This window comes from Oncorhynchus masou, chromosome 12 (assembly GCF_036934945.1).
Source record: "Oncorhynchus masou masou isolate Uvic2021 chromosome 12, UVic_Omas_1.1, whole genome shotgun sequence".
NCBI classification, from domain to species: Eukaryota; Metazoa; Chordata; class Actinopteri; order Salmoniformes; family Salmonidae; genus Oncorhynchus; species Oncorhynchus masou.
The window spans coordinates 35405528-35429994 of NC_088223.1; the positions used below are offsets into that span (position 1 = coordinate 35405528).

Here is a 24467-nt window from a genome sequence, read left to right on the forward strand (position 1 = left end):
TCTTGAATGTAACTTCTCACTATCTGTACTCTACATTAACAGTCTGCCATTGTAGACTCAGGTATCTTGGGTATTTTTGTTTCAATTTGCCATATTTCCCATTAATGTCTGAGCCATTTAGCATCTTTCCAACTGAAAATAATGTTAGCGTTCATGTGAGAGGGTGTAGTAGTGCATACTTTTATTTATTTCACCTTTATTTAACCAGGTAGGCAAGTTGAGAACAAGTTCTCATTTACAATTGCGACCTGGCCAAGATAAAGCAAAGCAGTTCGACACATACAACGACACAGAGTTACACATGGAGCAAAACAAACATACAGTCAATAATACAGTATAAACAAGTCTATATACGATGTGAGCAAATGAGGTGAGATAAGGGAGGTAAAGGCAAAAAAAGGCCATGGTGGCAAAGTAAATACAATATAGCAAGTAAAACACTGGAATGGTAGATTTGCAATGGAAGAATGTGCAAGGTAGAAATAAAAATAATGGGGTGCAAAGGAGCAAAATAAATTAATAAATGAAATACAGTATGGAAAGAGGTAGTTGTTTGGGCTAAAATATAGGTGGGCTATGTACAGGTGCAGTAATCTGTGAGTTGCTCTGACAGTTGGTGCTTAAAGCTAGTGAGGGAGATAAGTGTTTCCAGTTTCAGTGCTTTTTGTAGTTCGTTCCAGTCATTGGCAGCAGAGAACTGGAAGGAGAGGCGGCCAAAGAAAGAATTGGTTTTGGGGGTGACTAGAGAGATATACCTGCTGGAGCGTGTGCTACAGGTGGGAGATGCTATGGTGACCAGCGAGCTGAGATAAGGGGGACTTTACCTAGCAGGGTCTTGTAGATGACATGGAGCCAGTGGGTTTGGCGACGAGTATGAAGCGAGGGCCAGCCAACGAGAGCGTACAGGTCGCAATGGTGGGTAGTATATGGGGCTTTGGTGACAAAACGGATTGCACTGTGATAGACTGCATCCAATTTGTTGAGTAGGGTATTGGAGGCTATTTTGTAAATGACATTGCCAAAGTCGAGGATTGGTAGGATGGTCAGTTTTACAAGGGTATGTTTGGCTGCATGAGTGAAGGATGCTTTGTTGCGAAATAGGAAGCCAATTCTAGATTTAACTTTGGATTGGAGATATTTGATATGGGTCTGGAAGGAGAGTTTACAGTCTAACCAGACACCTAAGTATTTGTAGTTGTCCACGTATTCTAAATCAGAGACGTCCAGAGTAGTGATGTTGGACAGGCGGGTAGGTGCGGGTAGCGATCGGTTGAAGAGCATGCATTTAGTTTTACTTGTATTTAAGAGCAATTGGAGGCTGACCACTAGTTGGATCATACCGTGGTTAGTGGTGTTCATGCAGGAACCCAGAGGATGTAGACATTCTCCATCACAGTAGAAGGCTTTGTATCCCTTTTCTAACTAGGCAAGTCAGTTAAGAACAACTCCTTACTCACAATGACGGCCTTCCTGGGAAACAGTGGGTTAACTGTCATGTTCAGGGACAGAATGACAGATTTTTACCTTGTCAGCTCGGGGATCCAGCATCTTTCGGTTACTGGCTCAACACTAACCACTAGGCTACCTGCCGCCCCAGATCCACGCCCCTGTCTTACTTTAAAAAGGTATCTGTGACCAACAGAGGCACATCTGTATTCACAGTCATGTGAAATCCATAGATTAGGGTCTAAAGAATGTATTTGAATTGACTGATTGCCTTATATGAACTTTAACTCAGTAATATCGTTGAAATTGTTGAATGTTGCGTTAATTTTTTGTGTACAGTGTAGATACATACTATTTATCTGCATATTGCCAGATTATTGCTTTCAACTGCTGGTTGCAAAGGTATATCTTTTGGAACAATGGTAGTGAAGTTTATTAAAATGATGTAGAATAGATGGGCCGCCACAGGTGTCACAGGCATACACAGGTCTTGACCACCATGTCTTCATGCTTCTTTAGGATCACATTGTCGTTGTCGTCGTAGAAGAGTCTAGAGATGGGACTGAGCTTGGTGGGTGTGCAGCACGCTTTGGGAACCTCACCCGGCTTCAAAAGGTGAACCTGCCATGAAAAAGTTCAATCAGATTTATTCATACATACACTTTGACATAATCAATGATAATAATATCCTGTTTATAAAAGAGGTATGATTATTATGCAGATCCTACAGTGCTCTCCAACCTCAGTGGGCTTTGGCTTCGCCCCCTTGTCTGAATGTGGTCATATGTTTTAACCCTGGTTGTCTGTGCTCCACAAGTCTTTATAGCCCACTGAGCCAAAGCCTAGACTTTCAGAAGTTCAACAACAACTTCCATGAAACAAGTTAAAACATTTCAATGGGCCATTGACCTAGCTAGTGACTTTAAAAAAACATTTGGTATTTTTGTTTTATATTATTCCAACAACATAGAATATAATTACAATGATGACCAGGAATGTTATAGGATTCTAATGACAACCATAGAGTTCCAAACTCATTTCTATGGCAACACAGCTGTCCATTTTTAAATCAGCAATTTCTAAAATATGTGTTGCCAAGAGACATCGAACCGATATAACATCTCGGCGTTCTATTGAACGTTTTCTGTTCGAAAACAAGAACAACTTAAATTTGCTGTTTAACAACAACAAACTTGACTGATTTCTGAGACCTGAGATTGGAAAATGCCTGGGTGTTTTTCAAGATTGATGGAGAGAGTGCGAGGACGTGGGCAGCCTTCTGCGTCGACAGGTTGTTTAAATTCATTTGTGGGTTGTTTTTGTTGTCTTTTTCCGTTTTGCAGGGTTCGCGATCGTCGGGAGGTGGACAGCGACAGCGACTTCGAAGAGGGTACGTGGAGTTTTAAACTTTTTATTTTACCACATTCAGCATTGAAAATGTAATTTGTGAAATGTGTATATCTGTAATACAGACTTGCAAGCTAACGCTAACTTTAATAATTGTTGCTAAGCGAATCACTGTTGGACCTTTACTAGTAGTGACGTTACTAGCTAGCTTGATATGTTTTACATCCTGACAATTGTTTGTTTGTATTCCTGCTACTAATTTTAGAATCAAATGTACTGGATGAGGTCCAGTTGGATGTGCCACTGCTGCCAGTCATCCTTGATGTCCAGGATGCTGCTATCATCCTTGAGGATGTGCCAGATGTACCGACTATCCTTGAGGTACAATTTTCAGAACGTTTTTGGTTTTATGTTTGAAAAGTATCCCAGATATTAATTCTAAAAATCTTTGCTGTCTGCTTTAGGAGGCCACTGGTAATTGGCAGTTGATACCGATTAGGTTCAGCCCCCTGTACTGTGGGCCTGTTGTGATCAGAGTAAGAGCCCCCCCCACACACACACACACTGTTACAATTCCTGTAATTAGCTGTTTCTAACCTGAATGTATTGTAATGTCACCCATCTCCTGTGCAGAACCATGCCGGTCCGTTGGCTAAAGCTTGGAGAACTTTCCAGTTCATAAGCCCCATTATCACCTATATGCGTGGGGGATCCCAGGTATGTGTCTCTGTAACTACCTAGTCCTAATCTACATTGCCAGAGTCATGTGATCTTGATGGAAATATGTTACAGCGATGGCTGATGTTGTTTTGTTGATGTTGTTTCTCTCCACAGCAGGTGGTGGTGAGGAGGCACCATGTGAGTAGGGTTCGAGGCCAGGAGACTCAACTGGTGTGGGCCGTCTCCAGGGAGACAGCCAGACTTAGTTCAGAGGGCATCCCCTACTGTGCCACCAAGGTTCAGTCCGTCACTTGGATCCTGGTAAGATGTAAATACTACCGAAATAGTATTAGATTAGGCTTTTCTTCACTTATTCCATTTGGCCTTAACATATCGTCTCTCCCTGTCAGTATGTGGCTGGCAGGGTGACCCAGTATGCTTCTCACCTCCGCCATGAGACGTCTGTGGACGTGACCCTTGGCTGCTACCAGGTAAATAAAAATGTTTTTATGTATATTGAACAGAAATTATTGGTTGTTTTTCCTTTAGATATGCTGTTTTCTAATAATGTGTGTGTGTGGTAAACAGGTGTGTTGTGTGTGTTTTTGGAGCAGCAGACTGATATCTCGGTGGTGTACGCCACTCTCCACATGGGGCCGGATGGGCTGCTCTCCTCCTCAGCGTGGTCGGAGGCTGCCTCCGTGTCTACGCCCACCAATCAGCAGTTCACTGAGCCAGAGCCTGAGGGCCACAACTGCTATGAGGTCAGATGTTACACACACACCTACAGTACACATACTATTGACTAGTAGCATTAAGATCCTTCCATTGACCCATTGTTTGTCATGTCATTGCACTGGTCACTGATGTTGAATGTTTGTTCTGTTGTTGTAGGGCTGGGAGGAGGACCTGCTGCCTGAGGAGAGGGAGGTTCCTCTGCTAAAGTGAGTTCCTCTAAATGTCTGTGTAGTCTGGGCTTGCCAGATGCTGAAGGATAGTGGTCACCGTGCTGTTATCCACATTGACCCTAATGGCTGACATGCTCCATTCCCTCCCTCCCACAGCCTCTACCTTACCACCAAGAGAGTGGAGGACATCGCCCTGAGGCTCGTCTCCCTGCGCCAGGCCTTCACTGTGAGTGGACTTCCTTTTTCCTTTTCTCTCTGTGTCTTCTCGTTCTGTCTGTCTCCAAGAGAAAGATGGGTGTCTCACTAACTCTTCCCTCTTCTCTAGACCCTGCTTGGTTCCACCCCGAGCAGGAACCATCTGTTTGTGGCAGGAAAGGTCCTAATGGGCGCACTGGTTCAAGCCCACCACATGGTAGCTCACTAACTCATTATTCATTCAAGGGAAAGAGAGCGTCCTCGATGGGAAATGTGTTCTGTTCACTAACGTCAATGCTCTTTGCTTTGTGATAGGACGAGGCCGAATTCATCCGTGCCTATAACGACTTTGTGGACTACCTGAGTGACCCCTCCAAGCAGATTGACATTGAGAGGGAGCTGGCTGAGGCAAAGGTGAGTTCATTAACTCTTTCAAGTCTCACTTTGAGTTCTTCCACATGCATATCTTTTATACATCACAGGAGCTGATCAATTTGAAATTGTTCCTATTTTCTCCAAATGTGTTTTCTTGTCCTAGATCCATCATGTTAACCTGATAGATGTCCTTTTTGAACTGGTGCTATTTGGGATGATGACAGCTCAGAAGTCCCTGATGGTGGTAAGTAGCATCTCACTGGTACATGTTTCGATGTCTCTCTATTTGTAATTTCACTTAAACCTCTCTCCTCTGTTTCCATTAGCACCCTGGTGGGTTCATGGAGCGTCTGTACGCTCTCCTGCACTCCTTCCTGCCCGTAGCTGCCAGCATTGAGCCAAAGGCCGAGAGATACCTGCTGCTGCTCAATGTAAGATTCAAGAGTTTACTTCCCTATTCCTAGTTTACTTCCTCTTTACTTTTTCATGAATAACAGGGTTTCAATGCCATTTTACGAGGAGTAACTCTCATTGTCTCTCTGCTCTTGATAAGCTAGTAACTTAGAGCCATTATCTATGTGTTGTGTGGTGTTCTCTTCAGGGCGGGCTGATGGCTCTGCTCGATGACATGTTTGGGCAGCAGCTGGCCTGGTACTTTAACCCAGTGTCTCTGGTCACTGAGCTCTCCAGCCTCCTGGAGTACCACCTGGAGAACCTCATGGCCAGCATGTAGTCCTACTGCAGAGATCTGAAAGGCCACATTTTTCTCTCTCTCTCTCTCTCAGGAATTGAGGACTTGAAGTGCTTCGCTGAAGCCTGATTAGTTAACACCCATTGAATTAATGTATTCTCTTGTTTTCTCTCCCACAGGATTCTTGCGACACTTTGCCACCACACAGGGGTCTAGACACAAATGCACTACATTACTTTGCACTGAATTTTACATTTTTAAATAAAATAACTAGTAGTTCAAAAGCATTTGTCTCTGTCTTTTCATTTACTTGATTATTTCATCACTATTTCCTATTCCTGGAGTTATGAGGCTAATATTACACTATTACATTAACAATTATGCATTATTCTTTTCATATGGAAATGAAAACAAAGTTTAGGTGATTTACGGGTACTACAGGCCCACACTTTATGGCTTTGAATTGTGATGTGTAATTCTGTACTATTTAAAAATATGTAGGCCTACATACACAGAGTTTACAAAACATTAAGAACACCTTCCTAACATTGAGTTGCACCCCGTTTCTCAGAACAGACTCAATTTCCCGGGACATGAACTCTACAAGGTGTCTACAGGGATGCTGGCCCATGTTCACTCCAATGATTCCCACAGTGGTGGACCATTCTTTATACACCTACTACCTTACATCGTTCAAAGGCACTTAAATATTTTGTCTTGCCCATTTACCCTCTGAATGGCACGCATACACAATCCATGTATCAATTGTCTCAATGCTTAAAAATATTTCTTTAACCTGTCTCCTTCCCTTCATCTACACTGATTGAAGTGGATTGAACAAGTGACATCAGTACGGGATCATAGCTTTCACCTGGATTTACCTGGTCAGTCTGTCATGGAAAGAGCGGGTATAGTATAAAGTCGACCACTAGAGGGCACAATTGCTTCAGTCTTGAATGTAACTTCTCACTATCTGTACTCTACATTAACAGTCTGCCATTGTAGACTCAGGTATCTTGGGTATTTTTGTTTCAATTTGCCATATTTCCCATTAATGTCTGAGCCATTTAGCATCTTTCCAACTGAAAATAATGTTAGCGTTCATGTGAGAGGGTGTAGTAGTGCATACTTTTATTTATTTTATTTATTTCACTTTTATTTAACCAGGTAGGCAAGTTGAGAACAAGTTCTCATTTACAATTGCGACCTGGCCAAGATAAAGCAAAGCAGTTCGACACATACAACGACACAGAGTTACACATGGAGCAAAACAAACATACAGTCAATAATACAGTATAAACAAGTCTATATACGATGTGAGCAATTGAGGTGAGATAAGGGAGGTAAAGGCAAAAAAAGGCCATGGTGGCAAAGTAAATACAATATAGCAAGTAAAACACTGGAATGGTAGATTTGCAATGGAAGAATGTGCAAAGTAGAAATAAAAATAATGGGGTGCAAAGGAGCAAAATAAATAAATAAATGAAATACAGTAGGGAAAGAGGTTTGGGCTAAAATATAGGTGGGCTATGTACAGGTGCAGTAATCTGTGAGCTGCTCTGACAGTTGGTGCTTAAAGCTAGTGAAGGAGATAAGTGTTTCCAGTTTCAGTGCTTTTTGTAGTTCGTTCCAGTCATTGGCAGCAGAGAACTGGAAGGAGAGGCGGCCAAAGAAAGAATTGGTTTTGGGGGTGACTAGAGAGATTATACCTGCTGGAGTGTGTGCTACAGGTGGGAGATGCTATGGTGACCAGCGAGCTGAGATAAGGGGGGACTTTACCTAGCAGGGTCTTGTAGATGACATGGAGCCAGTGGGTTTGGCGATGAGTATGAAGCGAGGGCCAGCCAACGAGAGCGTACAGGTCGCAATGGTGGGTAGTATATGGGGCTTTGGTGACAAAACGGATTGCACTGTGATAGACTGCATCCAATTTGTTGAGTAGGGTATTGGAGGCTATTTTGTAAATGACATTGCCAAAGTCGAGGATTGGTAGGATGGTCAGTTTTACAAGGGTATGTTTGGCTGCATGAGTGAAGGATGCTTTGTTGCGAAATAGGAAGCCAATTCTAGATTTAACTTTGGATTGGAGATATTTGATATGGGTCTGGAAGGAGAGTTTACAGTCTAACCAGACACCTAAGTATTTGTAGTTGTCCACGTATTCTAAATCAGAGACGTCCAGAGTAGTGATGTTGGACAGGCGGGTAGGTGCGGGTAGCGATCGGTTGAAGAGCATGCATTTAGTTTTACTTGTATTTAAGAGCAATTGGAGGCTGACCACTAGTTGGATCATACCGTGGTTAGTGGTGTTTATGCAGGAACCCAGAGGATGTAGACATTCTCCATCACAGTAGAAGGCTTTGTATCCCTTTTCTAACTAGGCAAGTCAGTTAAGAACAACTCCTTACTCACAATGACGGCCTTCCTGGGAAACAGTGGGTTAACTGTCATGTTCAGGGGCAGAATGACAGATTTTTACCTTGTCAGCTCGGGGATTGGATCCAGCATCTTTCGGTTACTGGCTCAACACTAACCACTAGGCTACCTGCCGCCCCAGATCCACGCCCCTGTCTTACTTTAAAAAGGTATCTGTGACCAACAGAGGCACATCTGTATTCACAGTCATGTGAAATCCATAGATTAGGGTCTAAAGAATGTATTTGAATTGACTGATTGCCTTATATGAACTTTAACTCAGTAATATCGTTGAAATTGTTGAATGTTGCGTTAATTTTTTGTGTACAGTGTAGATACATACTATTTATCTGCATATTGCCAGATTATTGCTTTCAACTGCTGGTTGCAAAGGTATATCTTTTGGAACAATGGTAGTGAAGTTTATTAAAATGATGTAGAATAGATGGGCCGCCACAGGTGTCACAGGCATACACAGGTCTTGACCACCATGTCTTCATGCTTCTTTAGGATCACATTGTCGTTGTCGTCGTAGAAGAGTCTAGAGATGGGACTGAGCTTGGTGGGTGTGCAGCACGCTTTGGGAACCTCACCCGGCTTCAAAAGGTGAACCTGCCATGAAAAAGTTCAATCAGATTTATTCATACATACACTTTGACATAATCAATGATAATAATATCCTGTTTATAAAAGAGGTATGATTATTATGCAGATCCTACAGTGCTCTCCAACCTCAGTGGGCTTTGGCTTCCCCCCTTGTCTGAATGTGGTCATATGTTTTAACCCTGGTTGTCTGTGCTCCACAAGTCTTTATAGCCCACTGAGCCAAAGCCTAGACTTTCAGAAGTTCAACAACAACTTCCATGAAACAAGTTAAAACATTTCAATGGGCCATTGACCTAGCTAGTGACTTTAAAAAAACATTTGGTATTTTTGTTTTATATTATTCCAACAACATAGAATATAATTACAATGATGACCAGGAATGTTATAGGATTCTAATGACAACCATAGAGTTCCAAACTCATTTCTATGGCAACACAGCTGTCCATTTTTAAATCAGCAATTTCTAAAATATGTGTTGCCAAGAGACATCGAACCGATATAACATCTCGGCGTTCTATTGAACGTTTTCTGTTCGAAAACAAGAACAACTTAAATTTGCTGTTTAACAACAACAAACTTGACTGATTTCTGAGACCTGAGATTGGAAAATGCCTGGGTGTTTTTCAAGATTGATGGAGAGAGTGCGAGGACGTGGGCAGCCTTCTGCGTCGACAGGTTGTTTAAATTCATTTGTGGGTTGTTTTTGTTGTCTTTTTCCGTTTTGCAGGGTTCGCGATCGTCGGGAGGTGGACAGCGACAGCGACTTCGAAGAGGGTACGTGGAGTTTTAAACTTTTTATTTTACCACATTCAGCATTGAAAATGTAATTTGTGAAATGTGTATATCTGTAATACAGACTTGCAAGCTAACGCTAACTTTAATAATTGTTGCTAAGCGAATCACTGTTGGACCTTTACTAGTAGTGACGTTACTAGCTAGCTTGATATGTTTTACATCCTGACAATTGTTTGTTTGTATTCCTGCTACTAATTTTAGAATCAAATGTACTGGATGAGGTCCAGTTGGATGTGCCACTGCTGCCAGTCATCCTTGATGTCCAGGATGCTGCTATCATCCTTGAGGATGTGCCAGATGTACCGACTATCCTTGAGGTACAATTTTCAGAACGTTTTTGGTTTTATGTTTGAAAAGTATTCCAGATATTAATTCTAAAAATCTCTGCTGTCTGCTTTAGGAGGCCACTGGTAATTGGCAGTTGATACCGATTAGGTTCAGCCCCCTGTACTGTGGGCCTGTTGTGATCAGAGAAAGAGCCCCCTCCCCCCCACACACACACACTGTTACAATTCCTGTAATTAGCTGTTTCTAACCTGAATGTATTGTAATGTCACCCATCTCCTGTGCAGAACCATGCCGTCCGTTGGCTAAAGCTTGGAGAACTTTCCAGTTCATAAGCCCCATTATCACCTATATGCGTGGGGGATCCCAGGTATGTGTCTCTGTAACTACCTAGTCCTAATCTACATTGCCAGAGTCATGTGATCTTGATGGAAATATGTTACAGCGATGGCTGATGTTGTTTTGTTGATGTTGTTTCTCTCCACAGCAGGTGGTGGTGAGGAGGCACCATGTGAGTAGGGTTCGAGGCCAGGAGACTCAACTGGTGTGGGCCGTCTCCAGGGAGACAGCCAGACTTAGTTCAGAGGGCATCCCCTACTGTGCCACCAAGGTTCAGTCCGTCACTTGGATCCTGGTAAGATGTAAATACTACCGAAATAGTATTAGATTAGGCTTTTCTTCACTTATTCCATTTGGCCTTAACATATCATCTCTCCCTGTCAGTATGTGGCTGGCAGGGTGACCCAGTATGCTTCTCACCTCCGCCATGAGACGTCTGTGGACGTGACCCTTGGCTGCTACCAGGTAAATAAAAATGTTTTTATGTATATTGAACAGAAATTATTGGTTGTTTTTCCTTTAGATATGCTGTTTTCTAATAATGTGTGTGTGTGGTAAACAGGTGTGTTGTGTGTGTTTTTGGAGCAGCAGACTGATATCTCGGTGGTGTACGCCACTCTCCACATGGGGCCGGATGGGCTGCTCTCCTCCTCAGCGTGGTCGGAGGCTGCCTCCGTGTCTACGCCCACCAATCAGCAGTTCACTGAGCCAGAGCCTGAGGGCCACAACTGCTATGAGGTCAGATGTTACACACACACCTACAGTACACATACTATTGACTAGTAGCATTAAGATCCTTCCATTGACCCATTGTTTGTCATGTCATTGCACTGGTCACTGATGTTGAATGTTTGTTCTGTTGTTGTAGGGCTGGGAGGAGGACCTGCTGCCTGAGGAGAGGGAGGTTCCTCTGCTAAAGTGAGTTCCTCTAAATGTCTGTGTAGTCTGGGCTTGCCAGATGCTGAAGGATAGTGGTCACCGTGCTGTTATCCACATTGACCCTAATGGCTGACATGCTCCATTCCCTCCCTCCCACAGCCTCTACCTTACCACCAAGAGAGTGGAGGACATCGCCCTGAGGCTCGTCTCCCTGCGCCAGGCCTTCACTGTGAGTGGACTTCCTTTTTCCTTTTCTCTCTGTGTCTTCTCGTTCTGTCTGTCTCCAAGAGAAAGATGGGTGTCTCACTAACTCTTCCCTCTTCTCTAGACCCTGCTTGGTTCCACCCCGAGCAGGAACCATCTGTTTGTGGCAGGAAAGGTCCTAATGGGCGCACTGGTTCAAGCCCACCACATGGTAGCTCACTAACTCATTATTCATTCAAGGGAAAGAGAGCGTCCTCGATGGGAAATGTGTTCTGTTCACTAACGTCAATGCTCTTTGCTTTGTGATAGGACGAGGCCGAATTCATCCGTGCCTATAACGACTTTGTGGACTACCTGAGTGACCCCTCCAAGCAGATTGACATTGAGAGGGAGCTGGCTGAGGCAAAGGTGAGTTCATTAACTCTTTCAAGTCTCACTTTGAGTTCTTCCACATGCATATCTTTTATACATCACAGGAGCTGATCAATTTGAAATTGTTCCTATTTTCTCCAAATGTGTTTTCTTGTCCTAGATCCATCATGTTAACCTGATAGATGTCCTTTTTGAACTGGTGCTATTTGGGATGATGACAGCTCAGAAGTCCCTGATGGTGGTAAGTAGCATCTCACTGGTACATGTTTCGATGTCTCTCTATTTGTAATTTCACTTAAACCTCTCTCCTCTGTTTCCATTAGCACCCTGGTGGGTTCATGGAGCGTCTGTACGCTCTCCTGCACTCCTTCCTGCCCGTAGCTGCCAGCATTGAGCCAAAGGCCGAGAGATACCTGCTGCTGCTCAATGTAAGATTCAAGAGTTTACTTCCCTATTCCTAGTTTACTTCCTCTTTACTTTTTCATGAATAACAGGGTTTCAATGCCATTTTACGAGGAGTAACTCTCATTGTCTCTCTGCTCTTGATAAGCTAGTAACTTAGAGCCATTATCTATGTGTTGTGTGGTGTTCTCTTCAGGGCGGGCTGATGGCTCTGCTCGATGACATGTTTGGGCAGCAGCTGGCCTGGTACTTTAACCCAGTGTCTCTGGTCACTGAGCTCTCCAGCCTCCTGGAGTACCACCTGGAGAACCTCATGGCCAGCATGTAGTCCTACTGCAGAGATCTGAAAGGCCACATTTTTCTCTCTCTCTCTCTCAGGAATTGAGGACTTGAAGTGCTTCGCTGAAGCCTGATTAGTTAACACCCATTGAATTAATGTATTCTCTTGTTTTCTCTCCCCACAGGATTCTTGCGACACTTTGCCACCACACAGTGGTCTAGACACAAATGCACTACATTACTTTGCACTGAATTTTACATTTTTAAATAAAATAACTAGTAGTTCAAAAGCATTTGTCTCTGTCTTTTCATTTACTTGATTATTTCATCACTATTTCCTATTCCTGGAGTTATGAGGCTAATATTACACTATTACATGAACAATTATGCATTATTCTTTTCATATGGAAATGAAAACAAAGTTTAGGTGATTTACGGGTACTACAGGCCCACACTTTATGGCTTTGAATTGTGATGTGTGATTCTGTACTATTTAAAAATATGTAGGCCTACATACACAGAGTTTACAAAACATTAAGAACACCTTCCTAACATTGAGTTGCACCCCTGTTTCTCAGAACAGACTCAATTTGCCGGGACATGAACTCTACAAGGTGTCCACAGGGATGCTGGCCCATGTTCACTCCAATGATTCCCACAGTGGTGGACCATTCTTTATACACCTACTACCTTACACCGTTCAAAGGCACTTAAATATTTTGTCTTGCCCATTTACCCTCTGAATGGCACACATACACAATCCATGTCTCAATTGTGTCAATGCTTAAAAATCTTTCTTTAACCTGTCTCCTTCCCTTCATCTACACTGATTGAAGTGGATTGAACAAGTGACATCAGTACGGGATCATAGCTTTCACCTGGATTTACCTGGTCAGTCTGTCATGGAAAGAGCGGGTATAGTATAAAGTCGACCACTAGAGGGCACAATTGCTTCAGTCTTGAATGTAACTTCTCACTATCTGTACTCTCCATTAACAGTCTGCCATTGTAGACTCAGGTATGTATGTTTATTGGACATTTTTGTTTCAATTTGCCATATTTGCCATTAATGTCTGAGCCATTTAGCGTCTTTCCAACTGAAAACAATGTTAGCATTCATGTGAGAGAGGGTGTAGTAGTGCATACTGACCTCTAGTTGGATCATAGCGTGGTTAATGGTGTTGATGCAGGAACCCAGAGGGTATAGGCATTCTCCATCACAGTAGAAGGCACAGTAGCCTGTAGGAGCCAGGACCCAATCCTAACGGAGAGAAATACTATAGAAATGGAATGACAAGATTAGATGAATGACGAGAACAGACTATATTTCAAATCAGAAATACTTCATTAAAATGCACACAATGCCTTGCTTCCCTTTAAAATAATAACTGTGTGTTACAGCAAATAAGGTGACACAATGTTAGCTCTTGATACTATCTACTCAGTAGAATGAGTAGCTTAGTGAGACAAGCTCACCATCCAGCCTAGGTCACCAAAGCTTTCAGATATTTCATGTCTCTTACAAGCCTGACGCCCACTGTTGACGTGGCTATGATCTGAAAGGGACCAAAACAAATGTTATGAGGCAGGACAAGCTGTAAAGCACACTTTGGATGCATTGGATTTACAATAAAGACACAATTACTGCCATGATGAGCAGAACCATGCTAATGCCTTCAAAGCATTACATGGGCTTGCTCCTACCTCTCTCTCTGATTTGGTCCTGCTGTACATACCTACACGAACGCTACGGTCACAAGACGCAGGCCTCCTTATTGTCCCTAGAATTTCTACGCAAACAGCTGGAGGCAGGGCTTTCTCCTATAGAGCTCAATTTTTATGGAATGGTCTACCTACCCATGTGAGAGACGCAAACTTGGTCTCAACATTTAAGTCTTTACTGAAGACTCATCTCTTCAGTGGGTCATATGATTGAGTCTAGTCTGGCCCAGGAGTGTGAAGGTGAACGAAAAGGCTCTGGAGCAACGAACCGCCCTTGCTGTCTCTGCCTGGCCGGTTCCCCTTTTTCCACTGGGATTCTCTGCCTCTAACCTCTAACCCTATGACAGGGGCTGAGTCACTGGCTTACTGGTGCTCTTTCATGCCGTCCCTAGGAGGGGTGCGTCACTTGAGTGGGTTGAGTCATGGATGTGATCTTCCTGTCTGGGTTGGTGCCCCCACATGGGTTGTGCCGTGGCGGAGATCTTTGTGGGCTATACTCGGCCTTGTCTCAGGATGGTGGTTGAACATATCCCTCTAGTTTTTCTTAACTTTTTAAAGCATTGTTGATTAAGGGCTTGTAAGTAAGCATTTGATTCGATTTGACATTGTAAATGTAAACCAACACTGTATAGCCTCATAACATAGTTAAAACAATTTTGATATAATTGATGGTCCGTCCTTACATCCATAGCTCTGTCTATTAATCTGAGTGTGGTTACATTTCTCCAGGCCCATCCCTCAGCTTTTTACCAAAACAGAGGGCGACCGTTTTGTTATTGTTTCAGCTGCCCTTTAAACAGCTGCATATTATCAAGATATCAAAGTGTCACCAAAAAAAGGTAAACAATAGCAAATGCAACATATGGCATTCATTTTTCACATGTAAATAGCACTTTTCAGTAGTGCTCAAAGCATGCCATTCCATGAGCGCAGCATTTATTTTTCAACTTGAATCAATGAGCCCAATCAGTCCTCCATGACAACAAAATCGTAAACAACAGAGTAGAGCTGGCTAATAAATCCTCGGTTTTTGGGTTATGTAAAATGTAAACAATTTGGCTAAGCTATACTTCCATATTTCCATGTCCTATTCTTGAAGATCAAGGGGTATAATATTTATTGGAATGAATGGACTTCTGATTTTGGTTTTTAATGTAAAGAAATAACTCAGTCTATCGTATGTGAACTCAGCAAAAAAACAAACGTCCCTTTTTCAGGACGTTGTTTATAATCAATCCTCAAGGTGTTTTTCTAATATCTATTCAATAATATATCCGTCGGGACAATTAGTTCTTCAGTAGGGCCGAATGGAGTAATGGCTACCTCTGTATTTTACGCGAGAATCTCTCTCGGAGCCACCATGTGACCACTTACGCAATGTGGCCGCCTACGGCTATTCTTCAACAGAAATGCGTAAAACTACGTCACAATGCTGTAGACACCTTGGGGAATACGTAGAAAGCGTAAGCTCGTTAATGGCATATTCACAGCTGAATAGGGACTCATTGGAACGCAGCGCTTTCAAAACCTGGGGTACTTCCGGATTGGATTTTTCTCAGGCTTTCGCCTGCAACCTCAGTTCTGTTATACTCACAGACAATATCTTTACAGTTTTGGAAAAGTTAGAGTGTTTTCTATGCATATTCTAGCATCTTGTCCTGACAAAATATCACGTTTAAAACGGGAACGTTTTATCCCCAAAAATGAAAATAATGCCCCCTAGTACCAACAGGTTTTATTGAACATGCACCTGTGGAACGGTCATTAAGACACCAACAGCTTACAGACGGTAGGCAAAGGAGCTCACAGTTATGAAAACTTAGGACCCTAAAGAGGCCTTTCTACTGACTGAAAAACACCAAAAGAAAGATGCCCTGGGTCCCTGCTCATCTGCGTGAATGTGCCTTAGGCATGCTGCAAGGAGGCATGAGGATTGCAGATGTGGCCAAGGGAAAAAATTGCAATCTCCGTACTGTGAGACACCTAAGAAAGCGCTACATGGAGACAGGACGGACAGCTGATCATCCTCGCAGTGGCAGACCACGTGTAACAACACCTGCACAGGATTGGTACATCCGAACATCACACCTGTGGGACAGGTACAGGATGGCAACAACAACTGCCCGAGTTACACCAGGAACGCACAATCCCTCCATCAGTACTCAGACTGTCCGCAATAGGCTGAGAGAGGCTGGACTGAGGGCTTGTAGGCCTGTTGTAAGGCAGGTCCTCACCAGATATCACCGGCAACAACGTCGCCTATGGGCACAAACCCACCGTCACTGGACCAGACAGGACTGGCAAAAAGTGCTCTTCATTGACGGTTTTGTCTCACCAGGAGTGATGGTCGGATTCACATTTATCGTCGAAGGAATGAGCATTACACCGAGGCCTGTACTCTGGAGCGGGATCGATTTGGAGGTGGAGGGTCCATCATGGTCTGGGGCGGTGTGTCACAGCATCATCAGACTGCCTGCAATGACAAAAAGGTCCATCTCAATGCTGTGCGTTACAGGGAAGACATCCTCCTCCCTCATGTGGTACCCTTCCTGCAGGCTCATCCTGACATGACCCTCCAGCATGACAATGCCACCAGCCATACTGCTCGTTCTGTGCGAGATTTAGTAGAAAGTGATGGGTTAGAAGCCTACATAACCAACCCATAATGTAAAATGTAACATCCATATATGGCCAGCTATGTAAACTTTAACATTGATTTATCCTGCAATAGATGTCGTTAAATTGGTAACATACATTGTCTTCTAATGCCTCTTAAAGGGAAAGTAATCTAAAAGTAACCAAATGTAATCAGATTACATTACTGAGTTTGGGTATTCCAAAAGGTACAAATATTGATTACAATTTTGGACAGGTAACTTAGTAACTGTAAAGGATTACATTTAGAAAGTAACCTACCCAGGTCATAAATTACCTTGCAGTTAAGGGTAGGGCAATATCTGCAACATCATCGTAAGGTAAGACTGATTTTGCAGTGTGTTTGATTGCATTAATAACTATTAAAACCATAATTGTATAATTGTTGCATGATGTATCTGATCAATTATGTATGTATATAATCATATTTCCCTCTCTATGAAGTAATTTAGTAGGCAAGAAGAGAGGATCCATCCATGTAGAGACAAGGCATGCGGAGAGGAGGGGTGTGGAGAGGAGGGCCGTCAAGACAAGACCTGCGAAGAGGAGGGCTGCCGGGACGAGACGTGTGGAGAGGAGGGGTGTGGAGACGAGACGTGTGGAGACGAGACGTGTGGACAGGAGGGGCGTGGAGAGATTCAGGAGCTAAGTGAGGCGGCTTGTGCAGAGGAACCTGAAACCTGAATTGTTAAATTGTAGATATGTTGCATGATGTATCCCCAGTAGTGTAGCTACATTTAATTTTCATTTGTGTGTATTCGAGGTCCATCCAAAAAGCAGCCTGTGACGCCAGATGTCTGGATATTTCCTCCAGTTGGTGTAAATATGACCGCAGGAGAAGACCTGGAATGCAGCGACAGAAATCTGTAAAGTTGCAACTTAATAGTTTATCAAATGTGAGTAAACCAAAACATGCCTAAACTTTCACAACAATATGGTTACAATGGGACTTCCGGGTGTGTCGGCTCCCCCCTTATGTGGTTGTATAGTGAACAATATGTTGTGCTCGTCTTAGCTCTGTCACTGTTGAGCTCTTACCCATGGTGCTGGAGCTAGAGCTTTCTTCTACCACAGCATCTGTGCAATAAACTGGAGTTTTGGGAAACTTACTGTATAGCTGTTGTTGTGTTCCAATTCCAGTGGCGACCCGTCACTCAGGGCAGGTGGGTCAGAGCCTGTTTGAGCCCCACATGTATAGCTACAAATGTTTTGCATGTTATTTTGGCATTAATACGTGTCACTTATCAGTTGCAAACAATGTAAAAAATATATATTTTAAAAAAAAATCACTGAGTTAATAAAGCCTCCATACAAACATGGTCTCTTTTTTGCTTTCTTGAGTAAGGCAGCTCCAAAATGCAGATGTTTCAGCCTAGGTCAGTGCTTTCTGTGGTGGGGCAGCCAGTGGAAAATGCGGAAAATACAGAGCGTAGGGGTTGGTAATGTTCTCTAGTTACGCAGTGATTGGCTCAGTATTCTGTCACTCATGCCGACACTACCTCACTGCCAAATCTAAGTGTAGAGCTCGAAAATTCAAGCCCCGTTGAATGCTGTCATAGAGTTACATTAGAAGTGCCCATCCAAGAAGGCTCAAGGTCATTGGCCATAGATAAAAAATGACATCAAATCACGTTATATCTACAGTAGCTTTGATTGGACTGACCATGTCAATATCATACTTTCAAAATCTTAGCTAGCAGTCATCATCATGAATCAAGTCGACAATCTACTGGCAAATCCTTGTCATATGAAGAGAAATTGTAGATAAAATGTGTAGGTGCTCATCGGCCATTGGACACAAACATTACACAACAAGTTTAAACATTACACAACAAGTTGGAAATTGCAAATTCAACAAGGAGTAATCAGTGGCTAACTGCAAGCATTGAAAAGCAATTACTAGCCTGCTATTCAGTGGAGTGGGTGTGTGGTCCCAATTCTTGGTCTCTTTTCCAAGCTTAAAATGATAAACATTCAACATTGGCCATGCTGTCAATCCAGCATGATTTCTGCCAGGCTCAAAACAACTGTTAACTCGGGAACTAGGAAATCTGACTTCAGTGAGTTCAAGACAACTGGGAACTCAGGGAAAAAAACAAGCTCTGACTGGGAAAATACGTTTTGAACGGTCATCCAACTTGAAATTGTAAGTCGGGATGGTCCCGAGCTGTGTGTTGCCGCTTTCCATGTCTGTTGTCTGTAGCTTGTGAGGTGTGGAAACACTTTGTTGCTTTTATGAATTTTGTCTTGCTGCTTTTTGTTCTATGTCTGTATGCTACGTCTTGCTTGTCCTATGTTGCTCTGTCTGTATGCTATGTCTTGCTTGTCCTATGTTGCTATTGTCTATATTGTAATTGTTTTTAATAACCTGCCCAGGGACTGCGGTTGAAATTTAGCCGGCTGGCTAAAACCGGCACTTTTACTGAAACGTTGATTAATGTGCACTGTCCCTGTAAAAATAAAAATAAACTCAAACCTTTATATATCCTACGGTTCTGACTTGGTGTACAGGGAGAACACTGTAAGAACAGCCCATGTTCTGAATTATGTCACTGTACATGTCAAAAGTGCTAAACAATTAGTTATATTGACTACATCCGTCTTAGCTCTCCCATTGTCTCAATTGAAATTCCAGATTGCCTCTTATCCGCTTTGTACATCTCAACAGAAACCACATTAGTCAGCCGTAGACAAGGCTCCTCTGATAGCCAGGTGTAGCATTGGTAAGGTGTTGGGACTCTGCTGTTGGGACAGCTGTAGGTAGGCCCTAACAGTTTGTGGTCACCATTATAGTGCAATTAATGTATTGTTTTAGTGTTGTGTAGTGGCTTTGCTGGCATGCATCCCCCACATGTTTTTGTTTATTTGCGCCACCAAGATTTACATGCTAAAATCGCCACTGTCCCATTCTACAACTCCTGAGTGAGTATCTCGATCTTCAAAACCGGACCCCACTATCAGCACAGCCAACTGGTTACAGCTTCGCTAGTCATTCCATCGGAGTAAACAGCAGAAAAAAATGTAATCTATAAAGCACACCAATATTTTTTTTAACTCTAACGATAATAATAAGAAAACTCCTGCCACCCAGCCACCAGAGATCGAGGCAGGGATGGCCACCAGAGATCGAGGCAGGGATGGCCACCCTGTTCCAGCTGACCTGGACAAATACATCTGTCTCCTATTAGAGACCGAAATTGTGATGTTGTTGGATGAGGCTTGGAAAACTTTCCTCATTTCCACATTCAACAACTTAACACAGCGTCTTCATGTTCGTACCATGTTCGATTACACTTCTTCATTTAGCTGACAATATGGTATTGTGTGTTCTTATTTCCTCTAGGTGTGTGTCTAAGATGGTCTTTCTTTTGTTTAAAGACTGAGGAGTTTGCCATTATCAGCAACATGTTTAGTGAGGACAGTAAAAGGCTTCACATGTGCACATGTAATGACCACCAATGGAGGCACATTTTAGCGTTCTTTCCCCACGTAGACCCATCTTTTGATGGTATTATACTCTCTTTTCTTGAGTGTACAGTACCAGTTAAAAGTTTGGACACACCTACTCATTGCAGGATTTTAGTTATTTTTACTATTTTCTACAATAACTATTTTCTATAATAACAGTGAAGACATCACAGCTATGAAATAACACATGGGATCGTGTAGTAACCAAAAAAGTGTTCAACAAATCAAAATATATTTTATATTTGAAATTATTCAAAGTAGCCACCCTTAATAATAATAATAATAATAATTTTGTCATTCTCTCAACCAGCTTCATGAGGTAGACACCTGGAATGCATTTCAATTAACAGGTGTGCCTTGTTAAAAGAGGATTTGTGGAATTTCTTTCCATATTAATGTGTTTGAGCCAATCAGTTGTGTTGTGACAAGGTAGGGGTGGTATACAGAAGATAGCCCTATTAGGAAAAAGTCCATATTATGGCAAGAGAAATTACAGTACATCATTACTTTAAGATATGAAGGTCAGTCAATCTGGAAAATTTCAAGAACTTTGAAAATGTCTTCAAGTGCAGTTGCAAGAACCATCAAGCGCTATGATGAAACTGGCTTGCATGAGGACCCAGAGTTACCTCTGCTGCAGAGAATAAATTCATTAGATTTACCAGCCTAAGAAATTGCAGGCCAAATAAATGCTTGACAGAGTTCAAGTAATAGACATCTCAACATCAACTGTTCAGAGGAGACTGTGTAAATCAGGCATTCATGGTCGAATTGCTGCAAAGAAACCCCTACTAAAGGACAACAATAATAAGAAGAGACGTGCTTGGGCCAAGAAACAATGAACATTATACTGGTGGAAAACTATCCTCCGGGTAGAATGAGTCCAAATTTGATCTTTTCTGTTCCAACCGCCGTGTCTTTGTGAGACACAGAGTAGTTGAACAGATGATCTCTGCATGTGTGGTTCCTATCATGAAGCATGGAGGAGGTGTGCTTTAATGGTGACATTGTCTGTGATTTATTTCGAATTCAAGGCACAGCATGTCTACCACAGCATCATGCAGCGATACGCCATCCCATCTGGTTTGTGCTTAGTGGGACTATCATTTGTTTTTAAACAGGATAATGACCCAATACACCTTCAGGCTGTGTAAGGGCTATCTGACCAAGAATGAGAGTGATGGAGTGCTGCATCAGATGACCTGGCCTTCATAATCACCCAACCTCAACCCAATTGAGATGGTTTGGGATGATTTGGACCGCAGAGAGAAGGAAAAGCAGCCAACAAGTGCTCACCATATATGGGAACTCCTTCAAGACTGTTGGAAAATAAATTCCAGGTGAAGCTGGTTGAGAGAATGCTAAGAGTGTGCAAAGCTGTCATCAAGGCAAATGGTGGCTACTTTGAATAATCTAAATTTTTTAACACTTTTTTGGTTACTACATGATTCCATATGTGTTATTTCATAGTTTTGATGTCGTCACTATTATTCTACAATGTAGAAAATGTTAATAATAAAGAAACCACTCTTAAATGTTTAGACACACCTACTCATTTGACTGGTACTGTATGTCGGTATGACAAATTAGTTATTCCTCTACTTTGTAATCAACATAGATTTTTTGCAAGACTGGACTGCGACAGCATCAGGGAATTTAAAGAAGTCCAGCTCAATATAGTGCATGTGCCCTCTGGCGGAAGGGACATGGGTAAGAGTTAATTGTTTATTGCCTTCTTAAATGTTAATCCTTTTGACACTTTTGCAAAGTACAACCCCAGGAACCAAATGTGTTCCTACTACATGCTACCAGATTTATGTTTTATTTTACAGATCACAGCTATACCAGAAAATGGCACACAGAGTTAATGGTTCAATTAATTTGAAATAGGGCTGAACAATGTAACTGGTGTTATGCCCTTTGTCACCATTTGTTTTTCTATTATAGAAAATTTAACTAATTCCATTCTCCACCACCCAATTTCTGGTGGAAACCGACAAATATAGAATCGTCAAAGTAAGTGAAGGGATGATGAAATGTCAAACATGCGGTATGCAACCCAAACCCTGACTCGTTTGTAAAATGGCTATTTCTACTGGACAGGTGCCATTAGTTGAAAAATTACACATTTGGTTAGTAGAGAACCTACTGAGTATATCCCACCCCACTGTATCGAAGACAGGTAGATAAGTTCTCTCTACAAGCTATTAAGTATCCCATGTGCCTTTTATTTATTTTATTGGGGCTATGGTGGGGGCGGAGTGAAAAGCCAGCAGCAGGCCATGTCAAAACTAACCATATTTGGTTAGTAAAGACCCGACTGAGTATTTCCCACCCCAATTTATGAGACCAGTAGTAAAGTCCTTTACAAGTATCCCATATAACATACCATGTATTGCACTGCAGTGAATGGAATAAGGAGTCACCAGCAGCACTCTGTATTAAACCCATTTAATACAGAGACCAATAAAAATGTTGCAGTATCTATTGAGTAATTCCAATAACATGTGTTTTATCAAAAGTGTATTTCTTTAAATATAGCCTACACGACATACCAGTGTTTGTGTTCACTTTTTAAAGAAATGATACGAATTCAACAAATGATCAACTTATTTTTTCCAAGGGTGGTAGCAATGTTTTGGATAAAACGTTCTACTGCACTGGAGTGCAAAAACATAAATAATCAATATTCCCCAAGTTTAACATGTCTTTTCAGGGGAGTCTTATTTTGGAATAAAGAAAACCGCGCTTGTGCTGCATAATATCCTGCTGCTAGGAGAACGGTAATCTTGATTTCTTTGTTCCTATTTCTGTTTTATTCATGTGGCTTTCCTGCAGACTAGATGCGTTGTTGCATATTGCTGCCTTTCAGTTTGGAAAGTGCATTGCATATTTGTAAAATATTACATACAAGGAAAATGGGGGGGGGGGGGGTTGTACCACCATCTAACAGCCCTTATATATACACACACACACACACAATACCATTATCCCCAACACACCCCACCACCCCTTCCCACTACTTTGGCCCCAACAGGTCCTACACCCTTCTTTCAAAACCACCTCTAGCTCTTCTGCACTAAAATCTCTGATACCCAAAAACTTCTCTACTGCTGCTGCTACCACCAATTCAATCTTTTGGGATTTCCTTTCCATCTGTGTGGTACCATTAAGGACCATGGCAATAAACTCCAAGAAGCCAACCTTACTAAAGCACAAACTGTTCCGGTCACTCTGTACCAGTGATGTCTGTACCCATACCCTCCTGCACACTTCTCCCTTCGAGCATGACTTCATCAGGCAAACGTTCTACATCAAAACTCTCGCGATCGCCACCGGGTCTGCGTAGCACCAAACGGCATGCATCAGACACCGGGGATTCCCAAAGGCTTACTACAAGCTTCACTCCGTTGATCTACGTGCAAGCGTGCACGCGGGTGGAGTGGTATTTTGGAGTAGAACCTTTTTGGTAAAACAAAATAACCATTACTACACAGTAGAAAAGAGAAACTCAACAAATAATATACAAGGTTGGTTCATCGTAGAGGAAGTTTCTTGTAATAACTACTCTTGCATGAAGTACATTTTTTAAAAATTACAGTAAAACAGAGGGAGAAAAGCTGGGTTATTTTGAGGTTGATTCTTTCACATCTGAAAATACATTGTTAGTCATAGTAGCCTCACCACATTATGAGCCATAAGGTTGCAATTTGTTTAAACTCCACATCATTGACCAGTACAGTACATTTTAAAACACCTTCACTTGACTCAAATTGGGCTATTACATAAGAGTGGAAAAAGTCAGGACATGTAATCTGATAAAGATAATTGTGATCAAACGGAAGGCAATGGTGTGAAGGTGTGTGCAGAGTCATGCAGGATTTAATGACACACTAGAATACCAGAACACAATATTGCTGAAGAAAAGCAGCACAAGTTAATAACACAAGTTATTTACAAATAGTACATTCCAAAAACCATATACAGTGGGGAGAACAAGTATTTGATAACCTGCAAAATCGTCAGTGTTTCCTACTTACAAAGCATGTAGAGGTCTGTAATTTTTATCATAGGTACACTTCAACTGTAAGAGGTCTGTATCTAAAACAAAAATCCAGAAAATCACATTGTATGATTTTTAAGTAATTAATTTTAATTTTATTGCATGACATAAGTATTTGATACATCAGAAATGCAGAACTTAATATTTGGTACAGAAACCTTTGTTTGCAATTACAGAGATCATACGTTTCCTGTAGTTCTTGACCAGGTTTGCACACACTGCAGCAGGGATTTTGGCCAACTCCTCCATACAGACCTTCTCCAGATCCTTCAGGTTTCGGGGCTGTCGCTGGGCAATACGGACTTTCAGCTCCCACCAAAGATTTTCTTTTGGGTTTAGGTCTGGAGACTGGCTAGGCCAC

The 24467-nt window shown here is 42.2% G+C and overlaps 2 protein-coding genes and 2 long non-coding RNA genes across 6 annotated transcripts in view; 3 read left to right on the plus strand and 1 right to left on the minus strand.

Annotated features, from left to right (window-relative positions):
• Window positions 1-2778: 2778 nt before the first annotated feature.
• On the plus strand, window positions 2779-5936 carry LOC135549302 (uncharacterized). Its single transcript, XM_064979312.1, has 14 exons — window positions 2779-2836; window positions 3059-3174; window positions 3258-3329; window positions 3427-3510; window positions 3628-3774; window positions 3864-3944; window positions 4068-4217; window positions 4348-4397; window positions 4518-4587; window positions 4687-4773; window positions 4872-4970; window positions 5095-5175; window positions 5258-5362; window positions 5802-5936. Exons 4-14 carry the CDS (start codon window positions 3493-3495, stop codon window positions 5934-5936), a joined length of 1023 nt encoding a protein of 340 aa, XP_064835384.1. The 5' UTR covers window positions 2779-2836; window positions 3059-3174; window positions 3258-3329; window positions 3427-3492.
• Window positions 5937-6728: 792 nt separating this feature from the next.
• The window catches only part of LOC135549930 (uncharacterized), a 40096-nt gene continuing 22357 nt past the window's right edge, over window positions 6729-24467 (minus strand). Inside the window, exons 3-5 of one of the 3 annotated variants that reach the window (XR_010457042.1) lie at window positions 16256-16393; window positions 13349-13754; window positions 6729-8649 (exon numbers count right to left, since the gene is read on the minus strand). This is a non-coding gene — a long non-coding RNA (uncharacterized LOC135549930). Of the gene's footprint in view, window positions 8650-13348; window positions 16394-24467 lie in introns of all 3 variants that reach the window. The other 2 variants (XR_010457041.1, XR_010457040.1) reach the window with 2 other exon arrangements.
• LOC135549084 (uncharacterized) lies at window positions 9354-9910 on the plus strand. Its single transcript, XR_010456930.1, has 3 exons — window positions 9354-9417; window positions 9640-9755; window positions 9839-9910. It is a non-coding gene; the product is annotated as an uncharacterized LOC135549084 (long non-coding RNA).
• On the plus strand, window positions 10030-12518 carry LOC135548978 (uncharacterized). Its single transcript, XM_064979051.1, has 11 exons — window positions 10030-10093; window positions 10211-10357; window positions 10447-10527; window positions 10651-10800; window positions 10931-10980; window positions 11101-11170; window positions 11270-11356; window positions 11455-11553; window positions 11678-11758; window positions 11841-11945; window positions 12384-12518. The coding sequence occupies exons 1-11, from the start codon at window positions 10076-10078 to the stop codon at window positions 12516-12518; spliced, it is 1023 nt and encodes a 340-aa protein (XP_064835123.1). The 5' UTR covers window positions 10030-10075.